Source organism: Ailuropoda melanoleuca, chromosome 3 (genome assembly GCF_002007445.2).
Source record: "Ailuropoda melanoleuca isolate Jingjing chromosome 3, ASM200744v2, whole genome shotgun sequence".
NCBI classification, from domain to species: domain Eukaryota; kingdom Metazoa; phylum Chordata; class Mammalia; order Carnivora; family Ursidae; genus Ailuropoda; species Ailuropoda melanoleuca.
The window spans coordinates 107,489,978-107,506,307 of NC_048220.1; the positions used below are offsets into that span (position 1 = coordinate 107,489,978).

The 16,330-nt window shown below is 45.0% G+C and overlaps 2 protein-coding genes across 12 annotated transcripts in view; one reads left to right on the top strand and one right to left on the bottom strand.

Moving 5' to 3' along the window:
- The window catches only part of HTR4 (5-hydroxytryptamine receptor 4), a 148,126-nt gene extending 146,803 nt beyond the window's left edge, over window positions 1-1,323 (top strand). For both annotated transcript variants that reach the window (XM_034656917.1, XM_034656919.1), the window contains one exon: window positions 60-1,323. In XM_034656917.1, coding sequence (XP_034512808.1) covers window positions 60-147 — 88 coding nt within the window. In that variant the 3' untranslated portion in view covers window positions 148-1,323. The remainder of the gene's footprint in view (window positions 1-59) is intronic.
- A 7,278-nt stretch (window positions 1,324-8,601) lies between these two features.
- FBXO38 (F-box protein 38) overlaps window positions 8,602-16,330 on the bottom strand; it is a 57,214-nt gene continuing 49,485 nt past the window's right edge. For 7 of the 10 annotated variants that reach the window (XM_034656925.1, XM_034656920.1, XM_034656921.1 and 4 more), the window contains 5 exons: window positions 13,701-13,867; window positions 12,203-12,348; window positions 11,467-11,570; window positions 10,806-10,919; window positions 8,602-9,203 (listed from right to left, as the gene is read on the bottom strand). In XM_034656925.1, coding sequence (XP_034512816.1) covers window positions 9,025-9,203; window positions 10,806-10,919; window positions 11,467-11,570; window positions 12,203-12,348; window positions 13,701-13,867 — 710 coding nt within the window. In that variant the 3' untranslated portion in view covers window positions 8,602-9,024. The remainder of the gene's footprint in view (window positions 9,204-10,805; window positions 10,920-11,466; window positions 11,571-12,202; window positions 12,349-13,700; window positions 13,868-16,330) is intronic. The other 3 variants (XM_011217390.3, XM_002930555.4, XM_002930554.4) reach the window with 1 other exon arrangement.

Consider the following 16,330-nt stretch of genomic DNA (forward strand, 5'->3'; position numbering starts at 1 on the left):
ACGCTCTGCATTTGAAGGACGCCGGTTGAATTCTCATGCTTTCTTTCCTTCCTCCCTAGGTACACAGTTCTGCACAGTGGACATCACCAGGAACTTGAGAAACTGCCCATACACAATGACCCAGAATCCTTGGAATCATGCTTCTGATTGAGAACATGGCTCATGATTAAGCCACTCATTCCCATTCATGTCTGCGTGAACAGGACACCCGGCATCTCTCCTGACTCTCATCACCACCAGTGAGGCACGAGGTAGTGGGGCCGAGGGCCCAGGGAAGGTACCTGCGGCACAGTGTTGGACAGGACCCAAGGCCAGAATCTGGAGGCTCTCCGAGTTGAGAAGGGACTTCAGGCATCGTCAGATCCAGCCTCCCATCCAATGCAGGAGTAGCATCTTCCGTAGCATTCCTGGAAGTCGGTCAGTCTCTGCTTGCACACCTCCAGGGACAGGAGCTCACTACCTCCTAAGGCAGTTCCTTCTACTGTAGGGAAGCTTTAATTATAGGAAAGTTTTTCCCTTTGTTGGAAGACAATCCTGTCTCTGCTCCATCTTCCATCAGGGGCCATGCAGTTAGCTCCCCAGTCCCTTTGAGAGCCCTTAGATATTGGAAGACACTGATCTTCCATCCACCCACCCTTTTAAGTCTTCTCTCCAAACTCAACAGCTCCAATTTCCTCTCCATTGCGGCCGTCTTCGGGACAAGCTTTGGTGGGTAAATTAATCAAGGCTCTTGTAATGAAGTCAAGTTGATATCAATGCCAAGATATCTGTCCAGAAGCATTAAAGAGCTGACAAGTGAAACATCAATATTTTCCGGTTGATAGATCTGAACATTTCTCTCTTCTTTTTTCTTGGGGATAGATTTGGAAACTGCTCAAGCTTTGATCTAGGATCCATTACCCAAAGGCATCTTTACTGTTGGTCTCCTTTGTGTGTGTGTTTAAAGAGGGCATTTTTCTCCTAGGCATACTGGCTCTGAGATCATGTGGAATGAATCTCGATGCATTTTCCTTCCGTGACAGTGGGAAAGGGAGCCTTCACTGAGAATGCTGATTAAGGATGGTCTTGCCACTCAGATTTGGCAAGGACACGAACTTGCTCCCATAAGACACCTTCTAGGGGCTTTCAGGACCCTGCACAGAGGCAGGGCTTGGTCTTGGGCCAGGTGCTTTGCTCCTTGGGGCAAAGACATAATCATGGACCAACTTACTTTCTTGGGAAAATTCCCTAGCCCCCTCCCTGCCTGTGAAGCTGCTGGGGCTCCATTTTTTAGCATCTCACTTCCTCCAAGCCCCTCAGGAGAGGCTCCCCTCCTGTCAAAGCTACAAGCAAATCACTTTATCCTGGGGCAAATGATCCTCCCAGGTTGAAACTCTCTTGAGGGCAAATTTTTTTCCAGTTGCCTTTCTTTTGGCTGCTTCTAAAACTCCTCCTGCGAAGCTGGGTGGCTGGTCCTTCGGGACCCGCCCAGGGGACAGCGGTGTGGCTGGCTGGGGCGGGGGGGGGGGGGGGGTACAAGGNTTACAAGATAAAGATGCGCCCGAAGTTTCTAGCCTCACCAGTTCTCCTTGCCTTTGTCCTTGATCCGTTGACCCCACTTTCCTAATCATCCCAGAAGCCACAATTGCCTCCTTATCACCTATTTTATCCATGAAAGCAGAACCCACTGGCTCTCCCTCTTCTCTCCATCCCCAGAAACCGTGGGAAGGATGGTCAGACACCCGGGTCTTTGCACCGCAGGTCCCACATCCCAAGAAGTCCCTCAGTTCCAGGCAAAGGAGGCTGGCTTGTCACCCCACGTATGGGACCCTCCCGGGGAGGATTAACAAGCCTCCTCACTGTTGCATTTTCTTTCTACGCTTTTTCATGGAAAAAGCAGAGCTGAGTAAATTCGGGGGTCCAGAGTTCTTCCCACGCTGTCTGAATGAGGTCTCTGATCTCAAAGCACAAAGAACTTCTCAGGGAAAGACTTAAGAGATCATGAGAACCGGGTCATCACGAGGAGGAACAGGCTTAGCACGTTGAGGCAGCTGGTAAACTTTGCTGAGTGTCCCCAAAGTTGACAGTATCTATTCGTGAATACAGGGACGCGTACACACAAGCATCCATCCGGTAAGATTTGTTCCCTATGAAATGCTTCTTTTCCCAGGAGCTTGGCAAACTCATCTGCTTGCATAAAATATTATTTCTCAGTGGTAGGTCTGCCACATTCAGTGGTAACTTGAATTCAACAGGGATCCACAGATGACAGCTTATATGGGAAAACGAGATCCTACCATAACCTGAGGCCATTATCTTCTGGACTCTCGGGACGCGCTTCTGTGGGCCAGCCCCTGACTGGTGTCCGCAGAGGTCCCAAGCACCCTGGACCAGTGTAGTAGCCACGACAGAGGAACTAGAAGCCCTTGCCGTTGTCAAGAACATGGTCTCCTTTGCAGAGAAGGGCTCCCAAGCAAACTTTGCTGTCCCGTTGGACCAGGGCTGGGATGGTGTGGGTGACGCACCCTATGGCCACATCGGCAGTTGATAGGATGGGACCGGAGGTGCTCGGTGTAGACGACTGCTGGCCCGGCAGTACTTAGAGGTCTGGCTTCCGGGAGTCCAGGTCATAGAGCGTGTGTATGGACGACCGAGGAGGAAGACATGTAGAGCTTGTCCGAGGAAGGAGGAGACTTCCTCTGCTGTTTTCTCTGAGAAGACCACCCTCTTCCAGGAAGGCCTAGGTGTCAAGAAGAGACGCTTCCAGGGGACAGGGGCGGGGGTGTCGTGCACACCTCTGGCCACATCTGCCAGATCAGCTGGACAATCATGGCTGATTGGGGGTGATGGGCATGGCAACCAGACCCCCCACGCCTGGGATCGAGGGGCTCCAGCTGTGCTGCTTCTCCACTTGACTCTCCGGCTGGCCGGACTGTGCAGGTAGAAGCCCCGAACTCCCCGTCCTGCTCCTGGGCGGCAGCCGGAAAGCGAGAGAGATCAAAATCAACTTCTTCAGCTGACCCCCAAGTATGTGTTTGTAGACAAACCCATTCTTCCCGAGATTGCAGCTTCCCATCTCACCACCACTTCCGCTTCGTGCGCTCGCTGGCTCCGTCCTGGAGCAAACTGCCGTCCACTTGGGCAGTGGGGGGTGGGCGTGGGGCCAATGGGGGTGGGGAACCGGGGAAGGGCCGGGAGTGGCTGTAACTAAACTGCCCTCGATATTGTCCTCAAGTAAGTACAAAGTAATGTTCTCTTGGTGCTGTGCTGTGGGCCTGTTTTTCTCTTTGGTGTTGCACTTCTCCCCGGGGAGAGATCAGTGTTGCTTTTGTCTTTCTGTTACCGTCCTCCGCTCTGGTCAGTGTCCTTCCTTGTAACAGCTGGTCTTGGGGGCGGAGAAGACGAACGCATTTACCTTTTGAAGCCATCATCGGCAATCTCTTCTTCATTCAGTCTGGGAAATCGAGGCTGAGTGTTTGGCTTCAACTGAAACAAATCGGGATGGACTTGAAGGCCTGGGTTTGGGATGGCATGCCGCTTTGAATCTCAACCAGCCCTTGCTTGTCTCATCCACAAAATGGAAAAACTCTGAGCCGGTAGNTGCTTGCCTCATCCACAAAATGGAAAAACTCTGAGCCGGTAGGATTGTTGGGAGTGTTCCAACGTGGCAAGGGCCACCATTAGGATTTTTCCCAAACACGGGTCCTGCCTGTACTGCGATTTACTTAATATTTTCGTTCAAGTCAATTCAGGTTTTATAAACTTATTTTAGAAACATTTCTATCAATCCCAGAATAGAAAATCAGTATTACTTGCCATAAATAGAAAGCAGCCATAGAGATAAAGAAATGAAAACAAAATAAGGTTTTTAAGTTCCAACGTAAGCCCAGTGCTTATGCGTTTAAAAGGGAGCTGACCGCGTGGCGGAGGACTAGGGGGGCCCGTTCCCCACCTGACGAGGGGCTCCTGAAGCAGCGAAGGGCTGTGAGAGAAGTCACCAAAGGGGAACTTCCAAACTTTGAGTGAATGTGATTAATCACTAGTGGAATTCGATACCTTTGGGAACCATAGAGAGAAGGAAAGTGAAACTGATATTTTTAATTGCCGTTATATTTGATGCAGATTGTTTCTCCTTTCCCTTCCCTGCCTTTTTTTAGCTCACCCCAGAACATACCTTAGTGAATAATAATAATAATTGTAATAATAATGTAGCAATAGTAAGAGCAGCTCACATTTAATGACCTCCTTTCTGTTAGGCGCTGTGGTAAATGCTTTACGTAGATTATCTTAATNCCCAGAACATACCTTAGTGAATAATAATAATAATTGTAATAATAATGTAGCAATAGAGCAGCTCACATTTAATGACCTCCTTTCTGTTAGGCGCTGTGGTAAATGCTTTACGTAGATTATCTTAATCCTCATAAAACCCTTACGAAAGAAGCGCCCAAATTTCTCCCACTTTGCAGCAGAGCCGACCTCAGCTGAGGGGTCTGGCGACGAGCCCAGGCCCCAGGGCGGGAAGTGTGTGTGGAGTGCGGCCGCAGGCGGCGTGATCGTCCAGCCCGCAGTCCCAGCCGTGGGCACACCGTCCTCACCGGGACGAGCTTACTCCACGCTCGCACCGAGAGTACGAGCAAGTGGGGTGGCCCGTGCCCTTCTGCCGCCTAGAAGTGCCCTTCTGCCGCAGCCTGGGGCCTGGGAAGAATCCGGGACCTGCCTATTCCAGGGTGCAGCCCTGCCTGGCCCTTGTTCTAGTGTCTTCTTTGGTTCCCTTCCACTCTCTGAGCCTCACTTTGGGCCTTTAAACAAGGGAAGAATCCAGTAGACGACTGGTCGGGAGGAAAGGCGCTCCAGCGTTGGTCGTTCCTACTCTTTCCAGTGTTCAGCCGCCGGGCTACTGAGTAACCAGCGGCACACCCCGAGAATGAGCCGCGTGAGCCAAAGCGAGCATGCGCGCTTGTCTTTTGCACCTCAGACCCTCCGTGGGGGGCGCGGACGAGGAGGGGCTGCAAGGGCAGGTTGTGGCAGAACCTGGAGCGCTACCTGGCTAGGCCCCTCTGGCCCAGGAGCTCACCACTGCAGGCACTTCAGTTTCTATTCTCCCAACGAGAGGTCACTGAGCCTCTCACGGTAGCCTGCAGGGAGGGGTTACTGACAGCATATTCTAGAAAAGGAAGCCCACATTGTCAGGGAAGGTGATTTGCCCAAGGACATAGGAGTCAGGGCCGAAAACACTTGAGGTCACTCCATTCTAACAGAGTGCTTTCCTCCTTCTCTTCTTTAAATTTGTTTCTAAATATACAAATTATATATTTTTAGGCGACGTAAATGATGCGTACACATTAATGTATTAATGTAGTCTGTTCCCATGATAAAAAGTTCTAACTCTAGATAGAGCAAAACACCGCTTGACCCTGGCTCAATCCCCCTCCCCTCCCGAGAAGCAGCCGCTCGTACACCTGGCTCATGTAACCCAAGAATGTGTTCTGTGTATCTCCGTGTGTATGAATGTACATATAATAATACACGGTCTTGTTTCGTTATTTATAAATAACGCTGTTTATCACGAGCNCTTATCTATAAATAACGCTGTTTATCACAAGCTGCAACTTGCCTTTTTCAGTGGTACACCGTAAACGTCATTTTCCGTCAACACATGCGACTCCTCCTCGTTCTGTTTGGTTGCTGTGCTCCATGCCATATGACCGAGGCCGCCCCACTAGCAGTGTTGGTTCTCGGGTCTGGCCTCGTCCCGTGGCTGAGCAGGGCACATGAGGCCCGCATCAGAAAACCAGCGGCCTTGGTTTTTCTGGGACTGTGCTAACCACACGAAGGGCACTGGAGAGGGTTCACAGTTAAGAGGCAGCTGCCATGCAGAGAAGGCCTGCCCTCCATGGGCCTCAGCGGGTCTCCCTTCCGGGGACTGAGACGCTCGGCCCCAGTGACACAGGCTTTGTAGGCAGACTGACAGCACCCTACTACCACTGCTTCTCGGATGCGTGCCTTTGACAAGATACTTAACCTGCTCAACTCTAATTTCCCCAACAGTAAAGCAGGGGACAGAATGATCAGACACACTTTAAAGTATTGGTATGAGGATGTACACAAAGCACTTCATAAAACTTTTTTTTAAAGATTTGAGAGCGTGCACACATTGGGTTGGGGGGGGGAGACAGAGAAAAGCAGATTCCCTGCCGAGCGTGGAGCCCAAAACGGGCTCGATCTCACGACCTGAGCTCAAATCAAGAGTAGGCCGTTTAACCCACTGAGCCACCCAGGCTCCCGGGGAAGCACTTTCAAAAGTGCTCTCATGGTATCATGACTTCCTCTTCATGACCTCGCCAGTTCTCTCTGCTTCTTACCATCCTGGAATATGGTCGAAGGAACAGGTTATGGAAAGAGCAGTAAAAACCCCTCTCCTAATCAAGGGAATTACAGTTGAAGCAGTACTCTGTCCACTTGCGTCCCATTTCCCCGTTTATGGAGGCTCTCACTGCACCTTCCCAACTGCCCTGTGGGATGGGCTGTTATTCCTAGTTACCATCTTACAAATGAGAAAACGGAGCCCCCAGAGGAGAGGCTGTGGCCATCCCCAAGTCAGCCGGCAGTCATCCCAGGGAGTCAGAATCTGAGGGCTTGATTCCCACGGCGAAGTCCCTGTAAGAGCCGTGGGGCAGCTGTGCTCTCCAGGGACTGTTCGGGCTCACAGCTAGCAGCACCGTGAGACAGACGCGATTATCTCTAACACATTATTCAGTCATCCGTCCACCAAATAGTTCTTAAGGCCTTTAAAAAATGTGCCAGACACCGCACAAGATGGTGACACGCGACTGCATGGACAAGCAGGACAACTCCATTCTCTACGGCGGTGCGGGCAAGCACACTACGGCCTGGGGGCCAAGTCCTCCAGTCTGCAAGAACGGTTGTTACTTTCTAAAGTGGTTGGAAAACGGGAAGATATTTTGTGACATGTGAAAATTATGTGAAATTCAAATTTGTGTCCATAAATAAAGTTTTACTGTAACACAGCCAGACCCGTGTGTTCACATATCCTCTGTGGCTGCGGTCACACTCCCAACAACCCAGTTACCAGCCACAGTGGAGCCTGAAGTGACTGTAGTCTGGCCCTGTACAGAGAGTGGGCTGTCCCCTGCTGTCGGCAGAGCTGTGCAGCCATTCATGCCACACACACGGCCTTCTAACAAGCTCATGGTTTTGTTTTTCAGTTGTTCCGGTCTGGGCATCTTTGCAATGATCTTAGCGCTCCCTGCTGTACCTGTTCTAACAGTGGGTTAGCGGAGCCCAAGAGAGACGAACAAGTGAGGAAGCAGCGGCCTCTAGCGGCCCATCTCAGCATTGTTTAGATGATTTGGTTATTGCAGTTACATTGAAAAAACAGGTTTCGATGAGTCTTCAGAGTTGGGGGAGTTGTATTATTCTGAAATATCTAGAATGTTTTAGAATTTGCTTCCCGCCTTTAACTTAAATATAATTTGTTTTAGAATTTGTTTCCTGCCTTTTCTAACCTGGAGAGTACAACACACTTTTAGTTAAAAGGGAGATTGGCCAAGTTAAAAATAAGGTAATAAGATGACTAAACGTGGTACCTGACATTCTTCCCAATGTGATAGAAATAATTTTGTCTTGAAAAAGCAAGAACTTTGACGGAAGACACTGATTATCACTCACACTGTTTTAGTGTTAGGAAAACTTGCTGGCACACTCGCATTTCGGTGGACGTGATGATATGGAGGCAGCCCAGTGGGAATCAGACGGACACCTAAATTCTTGTCCTACTAGCCTTGACCAGTTCTTGACCATAAGTGAGAAATCTTCCCTCTCTGGGCTTCAATTAATCCTGTGTAAATGAAACAGTCTCTAAGGGTCCTTACACCTCATAGAGACCGTAAGTACATACTCCATTTGGGAAGGGCTGACAAAACTTTTCCACAGACCTTCAGTTTAAGTCATTTGTGAGGTCACTCAGCTAGCAAGTGGCAAAGCTGTCCCTCAAACACAGGTGCTGCTCTAAAAGCTTTTATTCTTGACCCCTGGCCCTAAAGTGTGGCATAGATCACATCAGGGTGATTTCTCTTCTGAGAAAGAGAAAGGCCATCTCCTGGTGACCAAGTATTTTGGGAAATTCTGCTCTCCCGTGTTTGGCCACATAAGAGCTCTACGAGTTGAACACCTTGCAGCAAGAGGATTTTAGGAAAAAAGCGATTAGAGACTGGATTACACTGGAATCTTACTTAGACACAACTCTACACATTCCTTTTCTGTGGTATTATTGCTACTCTTCTTTAAAAACAGGGATTCAGAATGGTCCAAGGCAAGAAAAAAGTTTTTAATAAACTTTTATTTTTATATTCAAGATAAAGCATATACACAATTGAATGTGGAAATAAATAACTAGAAATGCTTTGGAAACTTCCATTTTCCCTCTCAAACTCAATTTTTTTTTAAAACTCATGAATCTTTTTATTTGATTTTAAGAAATACGGCAACTTTAATACCAAGAGAAAAAAAAAACCACCATTTTGTACACAGACATAAAGCTGCCTCCTATAGGTTTTAGTTGGTTTTAATAATAACACAAAAAAGCACACAAGACACAAAGACTCTTCAACAGATTTACTCAAACAGCTTTGCTCGAGAAGAAAAAGGCACAGATTTAAGGGGATGACAATGATTATTAAGAATATAGTAAATGGGGGCTCAGCCAAAAAGTTGACACTTTATGAGCTAAGTCAGGAAAAATGAACAAAATGAACTCTTTCCAATTATCTGCCTTCATTAAAATGAATTCTTAAATTAAATTGTATAAACATATGATATAAAGGTGGTACTCGGGAACTGTCTTAGTATATTTCCTCTATGTACAGATCTTTGTATACAACTTCAATGTTCCTTATACATTTCCTCTATACCAAAATGTGCCAGGGCCTCCAAACTGCATGCCCTGAATCCCTGCGGCACTCGCGGGCAGCTGCAGGACCCCAGCAGTTTCCGCCAGAATACCTGGGAAGTAGGAGGGACCGGTCAAATGTAGTCATCTTCAACCGGCTCCCCATTGACATCACAGTAATGGATGAAAATGGCCACCACTCGCTGAAACACACCCTTCTTCATCTGACGCATCTCGGAGATTTCTTCTCCTATTGTTTCCATACAGATGTCTGCAGACAGCTGCCCTTTCCTTCGAGGAGCATAGATGGTGCCTTGGAAATGAGAAAGTAAAGGGGAAACATGTAGGATTATGAGAGCCATTTGGAAGTCACTGGTGAAACTGGCGCTTGAGAAAAGCCTATCTGCTCTAATGTGATGAATGAGGTGTAGTTCCTGGACTGGCCCCCACGTTACACGTGCCAAGCTACCGCCCACGTCTGGTGCCTTGGACAGCACACACGATTAAAGGCCCAACGTGACAAAGCACCACCAGACAGGCTGGTCATGTATTCACGTACGTGCAGCTTTCCAAATCGGTTTCTTCATAAAGTATGTTTTTAAAACTTCCTACAAATGGATGTTCAAGTGTGCCAACACTCAGAACTCCACTCAAAAGATCTTTCAAGTTTCTCCCCAAATACCTACACTTGAATTTTAAGTTCCTCCATGGTATCCAATGAGAAGCGGTTCATAAGGAGAATAATCATTCGTGTAAATGGAAGAATTTCAAAACAATATAGCTGACAAAACTCTTAAAGAGTAAGAAAATTATAAAACTTTTAGGTAATAAAAACATCTGGGTAGAAAAGTCTGTCTCAAGGACTCCTGCTCACCGATCACTATATATCCACAGTAAGCCAACTTACTACTGGAGAAATTAAGAGCTGCTATTTGCAGGCGGAGAACCAAATAGCAAAAAAAACAAAACAAAACAAAACAAAAAACATATATGAGCATCTGGGCTCTTTCCACAGTTTGGCTATTGTGGACATGCTGCTATAAATTTGGGTGCAGGTACCCCTTCGGATCACTATGCTTGTAGCCTTTGGGTAAATACCCACTAGTGCAATTACTGGGTTGTAGGGTAGCTCTATTTTTGTTTTTTTGTTTTTGACAGATAGATAAAGAAGATGTGGTATGTATATACAATGGAATATCGGTCATCAAAAAAATGAAATACTACCATTTGCAAAGATGTGGATGGAACTAGAAGGTATTATGCTAAGTGAAATAAGTCAATCAGAGAAAGACAATTATCATGTGATTTCACATGATATGTGGAATTTAAGAAAACAGTGGATCATAGGGGAAGTGAGGGAAAAATAAAATATGAAATCAGAGAGGGACACAAACTGTAAGAGACTCTTAACTCTAGGAAACAAGCTGAGGGTTGCTGGAGGGAAAGTGGGTGGGAGATAGGGTAACTGGGTGATGGGCATTAAGGAGGGCATGTGATGTAATGAGCACTGGGTGTTATAGACAACTGATGCATCACTGACCTCTACTTCTGAAACCGGTAATACATTATGTGTTAATTGAATTTTAAATAACATTTAAAAAAATTTTTAAATAAAACAAAAAAAATCCCACATTTATACAGGAAGCAATTTAAAGGCTTTTAACTCACAACAAAATATTAAGTATCTAACACAGTAGGATATACTCCAACTAGAGAATATAAATCAAGTCAGGCCATAATTACTTTCTTCATCATCTTCAAAATCATATCTGGCGAAGCTGTTGGGTTCTGCGGCCCGCAATGATCTNACAATTTAAAGGCTATACTGCTTTTAACTCACAACAAAATATTAAGTATCTAACACAGTAGGATATACTCCAACTAGAGAATATAAATCAAGTCAGGCCATAATTACTTTCTTCATCATCTTCAAAATCATATCTGGCGAAGCTGTTGGGTTCTGCGGCCCGCAATGATCTCAACCAAGGGAAGTCCGAGATCATAGAATATGGAGCTCCATCCACAACGCCTAAAAGAAGAAGACACATTAACAGTGCTGCTGGTGTGGAAGAAAGAACAGGGCCAAACACTGCAGCATTGTGTAGGCAGACTGTAAAATGTGCATCCATCATGGGTAAAGAAGTGCTGGACCAGGAGGGGCAGGTCTAGCCCGCCGCTATTAGGTCATGGGCTCTCGGTCACCCTTCGATTTCAGTAAGCCTCGGTTTCTCCCTCTCTCTCNGGGTCTAGCCCGCCGCTATTAGGTCATGGGCTCTCGGTCACCCTTCGATTTCAGTAAGCCTCGGTTTCGCCCTCTCTCTCAATAAAAGAGGTTGAGACGGTGCCCTAAAGTTACTTCCAACTCCCAAACTGAAGCAGGTTTCAATTTTCCTCTACTTTTTGTGTTGAAACACTGCTTTGGACGATTTGGGGGATGCTGAAGACTCACAGAGGGAGAGCAGTATTTATCTGGTCTGTGCTACCTGCAGATACACAGAACACCCACGACCTTGAAGAACCGTAGGGCCCCCTTCCTACCCTCCCGCGGCCTACCTCCATCACCGGTCAATGCTCACCTTCTAAAGTATAGATCTCTCTACCCCAGGGGTACTTGGGGTATTTCTTTAAATCATCTTCACTTCGTGTGGCTTCAGGGAAGAATTCATACTTAATGAGTTCTCTGGAGGCAACAGGAAAAATTAAATAAAAATTACAAAACTGGAAACGATGTTGGGGTGTGGGGTAGAAAGGACCTGTCAAAGTGGTATTGGGCCTAGATTCTAACGAACATCTCAAACAAAATATTAAATCGCTAACAGAAGCAGAACACTAGAGGATACATATCTAGTCAGGTCAAAATTACTTTCCTCGCTATCTTCAAAATCCTGTCAGGAAAAGAAAGAAAGCCACTCTCTAATCAAATGTCTTGTGTGTATAAGGTGCTAAATAAAGCATTTACATAACAAATGCATAAAAAAATCCAACTTTCTGATGATGTAAAACATTAAGTTTTAAGAACTTTAATTTCATTTCTCTTTTCCAAGCACTGGGGCTAAAGGAATGAAGTCCATGTATGTGTATGGTTTGTTCCTGCAATTTTTCTCTAGGTTTAGAAATAAAGTTACAAATATATATGCATGCTTTTTAGTTTTAAGTACTCATTTCCCTCCATTTTTTTTACATGTCATATGTTTCAGTGCCTGAAAAGCTCAGACAAAATCATTTCCAACAAACAACAATCAAGATTTGTTCCCGAGACCCTGTCCTGCGGGACATGACGGGGAAGACCTTCAGGGGCCACAGACGACTTACTGGTTGATGTTCGCTATGGTGTCCATCCAGCTGCGGATGCGCACCTTGTTCCGGACGTTGGGAGGGTTACTGAATTCATGGATAATGCAGATGTGATAGGGGTAGGGACCGCTGAACAGCTTCTGCTCCAGGGTCAGTGTGTCCACCTGGGGAAGATATCACAGACAGGGCTTTGGACCACGGAAGAAAACACCTTGGAAATCTATCTCCTTAGAGCATGAACGATCTTTCTTTGGGACCTCAGTTTTAAAATCATTGGCGGATTTGAAAATCAAATAGTCACATTCCGTCCCGAACACAGATTGCCATGCTGGGAGTAGGGTTTGGTAAAACTCTTCTCAGCAAGCCTGCTGATTTACATGTCACTGTTCTATAAACACCCACTGAAGTAGGGAATCCTGATGGAGGTGACTGACCCCCAGGTTCCCCTTCTGAGTATGTCCATAGGTTTAAGTACTGGCTGCATTACAGAGCTGCAAATGTGTAGAATTCTATATACCCTATTCAAACTGGCCTACTGCCAATCCCAAAGACAGAACACATTCCCTTGCCCCCTTGTAGCCTTTGTTCACTTGCCTTCTTCTCATGGTGTCCTCTCCCCCATCTCTACTTGGGAATCCCACCTTACCATCTTAGCAGCATACATGTCTACCTCCTACTGGAAAGGCAAACTTCTCAAGAGAGGGACGATGCCCTATGTATTCTTCAACCCCAGAAAATAATAGACAACAGATTTGTTTGTTGAAATGAATCTTTTGGGGCCAGGCTTAAACACTGATTGCAACGACTAATTACTCTTTCCTTTAAACTTTATTTTGGCACCAAGCAGAGTCTTACATACATCGTTTGCTCTTTTTTCCTCCCCGTTTTATTGAGGAGTAACCAACATACATCACTGTGTACGTTTCAGGCATACAGCATGACAGTCAGATTTACATATATTGTGAAATGATGACCACAATAGGTTCAGCCAATATTCATCTTCTTATGCAGATAAGATAAAAAGTTTCCTCTTAATAAAGGTAATAACAACAGCTATCATAGGACGACTTACTACATGCCAGCAACTGTTCTGGTACTTTACATATATTAATTTAACTATCATACGTGTAGGTCTTTATTCTAATTTTACTGATGAAGAAATAAGACAAAGAAGTGAAAGTAATCTGCTCCCGGTCAGTGAACGAGAACTTGAATCAGGCAGTCTGAAACCAGTCTGTGGTCTTAAGCACAGGCAACTTTTCATAAGTATAAAGGCTTAAATAACAACTGCCCTCATCATCTAGCTTGCTAAAAACCCACACAAATCAATCAGAGAAGCATTAAGGACGAAGACCAGCAAGGTAGTCTAGCCTGGTGAAAAGCACTGTGTAGAATGTAAAGATTCATTACTACACGTTGAGCAAATCAATAAATTGAGTCCAAAAAGGTAGAAGACGGGGGAAAAAAACAAAGTCACTGCGCTATTCCTCCGGAACGAGCAGAGCGAGCCGGTTACCTGCTGCATTGGGCGCAGGTATATGATGCGGTTTCTCTCGGGAGGCATCCTCAGTATCTGATCGAGTACCTGATCCATGTTCAGTTTCTTGCATTGTGCGTAGTCGAAGCGATTCACAATTGGTGCATTTTCTACTTTTAAATGTTTCAGTACCCTGCACCTGGTAGCTGCAAAATGAAAACAAGGGTAAGCTCTACAAATACTTTGTACAAAATAACACAGCAGCGTATAACCCATCTGGAATCATTTTTGGAGGACTGGGCCAACTTCTATTAGCAACAAATACTGCAGATGTGAACATCTCTAACCTAGGTCAAGTACTGTCACAAAGTACAACTAACAGTTATCCAAATGATTTGAAAATGTCATGGGGCGCCTGGGTGGCTCAGTCAGTTAAGCGTCCAACTCTTGGTTTCAGCTCCAGTTGTGATCTCTGGGTTGGGACACCGAATTCCACATCGGGCTCTCCACCCAGTCTGGAGCCTGCTTAGGATTCTCTCTCCCTTTCCCCCACCTGCTTGTGCTCGTGTGCGTGTGCTCCCTCTCAAATAAATAAAATTGTAAAAAAAAGAAAAGAAAAGAAAAGAATAAAGAAAGAGAAAGNAAGAAAAGAAAAGAAAAGAAAAGAAAAGAATAAAGAAAGAGAAAGAAAGAAAGAGAAAGAAAGAAAGAAAGAAAGAAAGAAAGAAAGAAAGAAAAAGAAAGAAAGAAAGAAAAAGAAAAGAAAGAAAGAGAAAATGTCATTCTGTCCTGTTCAAAAGATGGTAGTCACCATCATGCTGAAGGAATGTCAAGGTACTTTTTNAGAAAGAAAAAGAAAATGTCATTCTGTCCTGTTCAAAAGATGGTAGTCACCATCATGCTGAAGGAATGTCAAGGTACTTTTTCCTATCTAAGATTTTACTGGCAAGGAGTCTATGTTCCAGAGAATAACTCCCCTAAACATAGCAACTATTTAGAACATATTTATTGAAAAGAATGAATGATGATAACTATTAAATTATACAATTTTAATAGGTAATGTTCAAATAAACCTAGAAAAATTTACAAATATTATCATATATTCACCCATACGAAATGGGCAGAGTTGATTTTAATTTCTATCATAAGCATAAAAGCAAAACCTTAAAAGACCCAAAATATTTGGATACTTTGGTCTGAAGCTGTGTAGTCCAATGTGGTAGCTGCCAGCCACCTGTAGCTTTTTAAATTTCTACTAACTAAAATGTATTAAAATTAACAATTTAGTTCCTCAGGCATTAGCCATAGTTCAAGTGTTCAACAGTCACATGTGGCCAGTGGTTACCATACCCAACAGTGCTGATATAGAACATTTCCATCACCGCAGAGAGTTCTACTAAAAATGCTGGCCTGAAACATGATTAAATATGCTCCCTGCTTACCATGTAAGTGTCAGGTTATAGGGAAAAATAGTGGCTCTATAATAAATGCATTTAACTGTAATAGTATGCTAACTTCAGAAAAATATCCCACTCCTTGTTTTTTTAATCTCAAAGTTCATTCTGATCCAATTTTTACTACAGATTTCAACCTGGTCCAACTCAAGGGAGAATCAAGACGGAAGACATGATAAAACCATAAGGCTGATATGCTTGATCTCTTCAACATTTCATAAAGACATCTTCTATAACATCCTTGACACAATGTCATCACCTTCCTGAGCAATCTAGCCCTGTAACTAACTTGATGTTGGAGGGCGAAGCAAATCTCTGCCTTTCTGACTCATTTTCTCCTTCTGTGACCTGGCAGGAGGAAGGGGATGCAGAGTAGGCGATCAGAAAGGAGGAAAAGAGAGAGGACCAGATGGCTATAAGGGGTCAATGGCTCTGCACTGTAAAACCAGACAAGCCTGAGGTCAGTTCGGACCTCAATTAGTCATCTCGCCTACCATTAACTCAATCAGCAGGTGTCTAGGGGAGCTACTTATCTAGAATCCCTGGTCTCCTGATAAACTGAGCTAAACAATTTGGTTTAAGGGCAAACAAAAGGCAGGGCCTGAGGCCACGTAATCCATCACTTAGGTTTAGAGAAGCTATGGAGAGAATGAATCCTCAGAGTCAAGTGCAGAGGTGAAAAGCAGTCAGATTCTCCAAGAGATGAACAGAGAAAATAGAAGTGAAAGCAGCTGAAAGATTGCAAGGCAGATTCTCAGACCTCAGAGGGAAGAGTGCTGATATGTTGCCTTAAGCCAGGTTGGGCTCTCCTGCTGTTACGACCTCTGGGCTTCTGCAGGGCCCTGATTCTGTTTTAGGAGGAAAGTCCAGCAGGAGATGGTCATTTAGTAGACATTTTAAGACTTCATTGACTGGAATGGAGTAAAGTACCACATCTTAAGGATGAACATAGGGTCTAGAATTTTCTAGAATTCAGGAGAGAGGTAGTGTTTCAACCTTAGTTTTTTTAATCTCTTCTTTCTGGGATTCTCCTAGTGTTTGACAAACTGTTTGGCAAGGATTTCCTTGCTTTGCTTGCTAGTAGTAACACAGAAGTGCAAAGAAAAGAAAGCCCCTAATACTGCAGTACAAATCTAACACAAGCTAACGTAAGGTAAGCTTTTAGTTAGAGGTCAGGCCCTCCACCACGTATATGCGCACATACATACATGAATA